At 37.6% G+C, this 7178-nt stretch overlaps 2 protein-coding genes across 2 annotated transcripts; both read right to left on the bottom strand.

Moving 5' to 3' along the window:
- Positions 1-2603: 2603 nt before the first annotated feature.
- LOC148569817 (F-box/kelch-repeat protein At3g23880-like) lies at positions 2604-4108 on the bottom strand. Its single transcript, XM_088509419.1, has one exon. It carries the CDS (start codon positions 3929-3931, stop codon positions 2798-2800), a length of 1134 nt encoding a protein of 377 aa, XP_088365545.1. The 5' UTR covers positions 3932-4108; the 3' UTR covers positions 2604-2797.
- Positions 4109-5125: 1017 nt separating this feature from the next.
- LOC107634182 (F-box/kelch-repeat protein At3g23880-like) lies at positions 5126-6640 on the bottom strand. The gene has a single exon (XM_088509497.1). The coding sequence runs from the start codon at positions 6439-6441 to the stop codon at positions 5359-5361; it is 1083 nt and encodes a 360-aa protein (XP_088365623.1). The 5' UTR covers positions 6442-6640; the 3' UTR covers positions 5126-5358.
- Between the last annotated feature and the right edge of the window lie 538 nt (positions 6641-7178).

Here is a 7178-nt window from a genome sequence, read left to right as displayed (position 1 = left end):
TCTGAGTTTTATTGTTGTTTGTTTGAGTTCTGGGTTCAGCTTTGCTTGCTGCTGTTCTTCCGCTTCTGCTTGCTGTTCTTCTGATTTTCAATTTGTCATTGTTGTTGTTGTTATCCATTGTTGGTTTTTTTTTTTTTTTCTGCGTTTGTGCATCTGCTTCTGCTTCCGTTAATGTTGAGGAAGAAGAGGGGTGTTGAGGAAGAAGATGGGAGGGGAGGGGAGGGTATTTTCGTCCAAAGGACGATTTTAAAATAAACTGAAACTTTGGGGACCATTTTAGAGCGAAAAAAAGTTGGGGGACGAAATAAATTTTTAGCCTCTACTTTGGGACCAAAATCATACTTATCCCTTTATATTACTATATAAATAACTACTAATTCTAAATCTTTGACACACATCAATAATAAGTTTCTCTTAACATTTTTTCTTTCAATTTTCAAATATCTCTCTCTTCCTCTCTCTTTCACCTTCCTTACACTTACATTATTAAGTTGAAACTAAGCTTCGTCATTTTCCTCCCTTTTTTTCGGGTGAATGAATTTATACTAATCGAAAAAAATATAATTGGATGGCACTTTTAATTATATTTGCAGAGTATAGATATAAAGTCTCATAATTATTCTGCTACTAACATATAAGAATGCTTTTTGGTATATTTCTAATTACTTACACAAACTACATCAACTAATTCTACTTTAACTTTTATATCCATCATCCCTCAAAAATCCGATTATAAAACCTCTAAATTCACATATTACTTAAAAAATTCAATGGATGATTAAAATTACTAGCAGAATGTACAGGTGATATTTATATGTTGTTGTTATATGAGACAGAAGATATTCCTAACTCCCAAAATAAAATGATAAGCCCCAACTGAAGGGTCTCTAGAAGTGTGGAGAGCTCTCAACCACCGGGGAGATTTCGGGGATGAATCAAGTGAGAGAACATAAGATGAGAAGACACCACATCCAACTCAAAACCTTAAGGTGTCAAAACCACCACCACGAGTATTCGTCCATCACACCGCCGCAAAACACCGCGGGACACGCCGCCCGGACCACCTTTGCTGGGAAGACTTTCGATGCTTCACCTTGAATACCCTTTAAAACCAGACCGATTAAACTATCGGCTCTGATACCACTTGTTGGGCCAACCGTGGAGAGCTCTCAACCACCGGGGAGATTTCGGGGAGGAATCAAGTGAGAGAACATAAGATGAGAAGACACCACATCCAACTCAAAACCTTAAGGTGTTAAGTTAATGGGGTCTCTCATCTTATAAACTCCTCATTCTTCCATGCTTTCTTTGATGTGGGACTAACTTCAACACTCCTCACACTTGCAACACTAACACAAACCTTAAAGCAGAAATTGATAAATTAAAATCAAGTTATGGAGGAACTGCAACATACCAAGAAGAATTGTGGCGAAAGGGGTCCAAGACAACTGCGAGCGGAATGAAGGCGTGGGACTTACTGCAAGATGGTGATGAGACAGGGAGCGACGAAGACAAATCCCGAAACCTGCTGCGTCTGCCGCCAGCCACGACGAGGGCAAGAATGGCACGACTGAGTGCTAGACCGGAGATAGTGAGAGATATTGGAGCCAAGAGAACAACGATGAGCTTGAGTGCGACACTAGAGACAGTGAGAGAGACCAGAACCGAGTGAGAGAAAGAGCTTGGGCGGAAGAGCACGTAGTGAGCCACAGAGTTCGAGCTTAAAGTTGAGGGAAGAGACTTAGGATTACTAAACGATGTCGTTCTTGCAAGTTAAAAGAAAAAAAAAAAAGCATGACCCGGTCCAATTATGTAAATGGACCGAATTGAACCAAATCTAATGATTATGGTCTGGACAATTAGGTTTATTGATATTGGTTTTTTTTTAATCTTTTAATTATTAAACCAATTTATTAAATGCATCCAATCATAGTTTGATACCTAAGCATCCTTAAAAAAAAAAGTCTTTTGCGGTAACTTTATGGGAGTATCCAAATGTTAAATTCCGTTTACACACCCTAAATTACATAGAATAAATAAAAGTATTCTGATTAAATAAATTGAAATTTATTACATCATAAAATTAGAAATCCAACGAAGAAGTTCACTAAATTCTTTACTCCATCTACCTTACCTTATTTCATAAATCCAAACATAGTCTTTCAAGCAATTAAAAATCTAAAAGATTAAAAACTATTTTTTATTCTTTATTTCAGATTTAAAGAAAAAAAGAAAAAAAAAGGGTCAAATGGAACAAGCCCCATTTCATTGCAGACAAGTGAAAACACTCCCATGCAAAGTTTTCTCAATTTCTTATTTTTTTTTTTTTTACCAAAAGATACGAGACTCGAACCCGCAACCTCTTAATTGAGTATGGGAAGATTATGCCATTTGAGCTATTATTCATTGGCAAAAATTTGGAAAGATAGGAGACTCGAACCCGCAACCTCTTAATTGAGTATGGGGTTATTTTCCAATAAAGTTGCAATCGAATATAGTTTGAAGGAACCAAAAATGACAGGCATAGTACTACTACCCAGAAAATTTACAGGTATACGAACTCAAAAGTTATTTGTATTGGAATATATATATATATATTTTTTTTGAACAAAGGATGAGCACAAGTCCATTAATCCTAAAACAAAACATTCAATACAAAATTTAGAAGACATATGTTAAATCTGGATAGAAGATACATATAAAACACCTTATCAAAGATGCTCCTAACTTCAGTAACTTGCTGAAACATGCACACCAGAGCCTGCAAACAACTTTTGGTATCTCATGTGTGAACACCCTACTTTCCTTGTTCTTCCCCAGTGCCGCCAAACTTGTCCGGAAGTGACAGTAAACTCTCAGTAAACATAACCATCTTCGAGTCATTATCACGACAACTAATTCTTAGAGACTCCACCGATACACCTTTATCGCTGACTTTGACCAACTCATTGTTTTTGGTGCCAACAAGTTCACCTTTATTGAAACACAAAGGGTGGATTCCAGGAGCACACAATGGGTAGATTCCATGAGCATAAGGAAGCACAACATTGAGCTTAGTCCAAGATAACTCCTTCATTACCCAGATCTCAATCTTCTGGTCTTCCGTGAAGTTCAAGTAAGATATCCCAAGGCATCCAGCAAACAGCTTTAACAGCCGACGGGATCCGCCTGAAGTTGGAAATGACACCATTGATAGATGCTTTCCGGCTAAGTCGAAGGCAACAATCACAAAATTCACTTCCATATCTTTAACGGCCAACCAATAAAGAACCCCGTTACAAAACACTGCACAATCAATGGTAACCAAATGAGGAGGAAGATGGCCACACTCAATTTCTTTCCAGGAATTGGTTCTAACAGAAAAATATTCCCAATGAGGTCTCCATTCATGTCCGTCACCCCATCCTACTACTACTAAATAATCATCACAAGATTCATCATAGCCAAGACCACCCCATAAATTGTTTGACGAGCCAAAACCCATCCAACAAGGAACATCAGGGTCAGCAACAGGGTACGGCACTGATCTGTGAGAACCCGTTACAGGGTTCCACAGAAGGAGTGGAGCGCCATGTACATGAATGCGCAACAGTATGAAGCCCCTACATGAACCTAGAATACTAAGGCTGAAATGGCGACAACTTAGAGGAAGCTGAAGCGCGTAATCGCCGCGAATCGAAGCTTCCAGATCTACACAACGAGCCTCGGGAACCTCACTCGACAAGTACAAAAGCCTAGTGTTCTTATTGGTGGGTGCAGCATCAGCAGTATCGTAATGCAATTTTGCAAAACGTGAATCAGAAATCAGAGAAAGCCATTGTTTTGAGACGCACCTGAACCGAATTAGGGATTTTACCGGCAACCATACTAGGATTTTCTCCACCAATTCGAGAGGGAGAACCTTAGCTTCAGCATCAGCCTCGTGCTTCATCTTCTCAAGTCTCGGAGGAGAGTGGAGAAGGACCGAGTCTGACTGAGTAGTTCGCAGGGGCAGAGACGAAGCACAGCAACGCAGAGAGACCGGAAAGTGTGGTGCGGCGGCGGTTGGAGTGGTGGCGGTGCTGAGTGCTGAATATGATAAATGTTTATTGGTTTTGCATTAGATTAGTTGGTCAATTTTTTTTTCGGTCCTCAATGTTTTTGGTATTTATTTTCCAGTCGCTGTTATATAAAAAATAGACTCCAAAATGGGCTCAGCGTGATTGTTTCTTTGGGCTTTGGCCCCGAAGTCAATAAAAAAAACCGATGCATAATGTTCCAGAGAAAAACAAAACTATACAAAATGTGAAGTATTTTAATGGGAATAATCTAAAACTAAAACTATTACAAAAAAAAAAAAATCTAAAACTAAAACTACTATAATTATGTCTCTGTGTGTTTAGTCCCATTTTTAAATAAAAAATTGAAACTATATAAAAGAGTATTATGAAACTATATAAAGTTGAGGGAAGTGACTTAGGATTGCTGAACAATATCGGTCTTACAAGTTAAAAGAAAAAAAAAAAAAAACATGACCCAATCCAATTATGTAAATGGATTGAATTGAACCGGATCTAATGGTTATAGTCTCTGGACAATTAGATTTATTCATGTTATTATAAAGACCTTTTCTTTCTTTAATCTTTCAATTATTAAACCAGTTTATTAATTATTAAATGCATCCAATCATAGTTTGACACCTAAGCATCATTAAAAAAAAAGTGTTTTGCCGTAACTTTATGGGAGTATCCAAATGTTAAATTCCGTTTTACACACCCTAAATTACATAGAATAGATAAAAGTATTCTGATTACATAAATTGAAATTTATTACATCATAAAATTATAAATCCAACAAAGAAGTTCACTAAATTCTTTACTCCATGTACGATGTACCTTACCTTATTTCATAAATCCAAACATAGTCTTTCAAGCAATTAAAACTCTAAAAGATTAAAAGCTATTTTTCATTCTTTATTTCAGATTTAAAAAAAGAAAAAAAAAAGGTCAAATGGATCAAGCCCCATTTCATTGCAGACAAGTGAAAACACTCCCATGCAAAGTTTTCCAATAAAGTTGCCATGGAATATAGTTTGAAGGAACCAAAAATGACAGGCATAGTACTACCCAGAAAATTTACAGGTATACGAACTCAAAAAAGTTATTTGTATTGGAATAGTTTTTTTTTTTTTTTTTGAACAAAGGAAGACAACAAGTCCATTAATCCTAAAACAAAACATTCAATACAAAATTTAGAAGACATATGTTGAATCCGGATAGAAGATACATATAAAAACCTTTTGCTCCAAACTTCAGTAACTTGCTGAAACATGCACACCAGAGCCTGCAAACAACTTTTGATATCTCATGTGTGAACACCCTACTTTCCTTGTTCTTCCCCAGTGCCGCCAAACTCGTCCGGAAGTGACAGTAAACTCTCAGTAAACATAACCATCTTCGAGTCATTATCACGACAACTAATTCTTAGAGACTCCACCGATACACCTTTATCGCTGACTTTGACCAACTCATTGTTTTTGGTGCCAACAAGTTCACCTTTAGTGAAACACAAAGGGTGGATTGCATGAGCATAAGGAAGCACAACATTGAGCCTAGTCCAAGATAACTCCTTCAATACCCAGATCTCAATCTTCTGGTCTTCCGTGAAGTTCAAGTAAGATATCCCAAGGCATCCAGCAAACAGCTTTAACAGCCGACGGGAACCGCCCGACGTTGGAAATGACACCATTGATAGATGCTTTCCGGCTAAGTCGAAGGCAACAATCACAAAATTCACTTCCATATCTTTAACGGCCAACCAATAAAGAACCCCGTTACAAAACACTGCACAATCAACGGCAACCAAATGGGGAGGAAGATGACCACACTCAATTTCTTTCCAGGAATTGGTTCTAACAGAAAAATATTCCCACTGAGGTTTCCATTCATGTCCGACACCACCCCATCCTACTACTACTAAATAATCATCACAAGATTCATCATAGCCAAGACCACCCCAACAAGGAAAATCAGGGTCAGCAACAGGGTACGGCACTGATCTGTGAGAACCCGTTACAGGGTTCCACAGAATGAGTGGAGCGCCGTGAACATGAATGCGCAACAGTATGAAGCCCCTACATGAACCTAGAATACTAAGGCAGAAATGACGACAACTAATAGGAAGCTGAAGGGCGTAATCGCCGTGAATCGAAGCTTCCAGATCTACACAACGAGCCTCGGGAACCTCACTCGACAAGTACAAAAGCCTAGTGTTCTTATTGGTGGGTGCGGCATCAGCAGTATCGTAATGCAATATTGCAAAACGTGAATCGGAAATCAAAGAAACCCATTGTTTAGAGACGCACCTGAACCGAATTAGGGATTTTACCGGCAACCATACTAGGATTTTCTCCACCAATTCGAGAGGGAGAACCATAGCTTCAGCCTCAGCCTCGTGCTTCATCTTCTCAAATCTCGGAGGAGAGTGGAGAGGGACCGACTCTGACTGAGTAGTTCGCAGAGGCAGAGACCAAGCACAGCAACGCAGAGAGACCAGAAAGTGTGGTGCGACGGCGGTAGAAGGAGTGGTGGCGGTGCCGAGTGCGGAGTGCTGAATAGTGAATATGATAGATGTTTATTGGTTTTGCATTAGATTAGTTGGTTAATTTTTTTTTTCATCTACCAATTTTTTGGTACTTATTTTCCAGTCGTTATTATATAAAAAAAAAATAGACTCCAAAATGGGCTCAGCGTGATTGTTTATTTGGGCTTTGGCCCCAAATTTAATAAAAGAAGAAATGCAACTATACATAATGTTCCAAGTTAAAAAATATAATACGATACATAATGTTCCTGAGAAAAAAAAAAAAAAACTATACAAAATGTGAAGAATTTTCATGGGAATAATCTAAAACTACTATAATTATGTGTGTGTGTGTCTGTGTTTTTGTCCCATTTTTAAATAAAAAATTGAAACTATATAATTAACATTTTAACAATAAAACGATTTATTATGAAACATTACATAATTTAATAAAATTTAATTGATTTTGAAAATGACTTTAGGTTCAAAAGTCACTCTAATTCATACTATGTAAATAATAATAATAATAATAATAATAATAATAATTGTAAGTCAAATTTTTCGAGTTAAACTCCAAAGTGGTCCCTGAGATTCCCGATTTGCACCAATTTAATCCC

The sequence above is a fragment of the Arachis ipaensis genome, chromosome B3, assembly GCF_059453495.1.
Source record: "Arachis ipaensis isolate K30076 ecotype BB chromosome B3, ASM5945349v1, whole genome shotgun sequence".
In the NCBI taxonomy this organism is placed as follows: Eukaryota; Viridiplantae; Streptophyta; class Magnoliopsida; order Fabales; family Fabaceae; genus Arachis; species Arachis ipaensis.
Note: the sequence above shows the minus strand (reverse complement) of the source record. Positions and strands in the feature narration are given on the sequence as shown.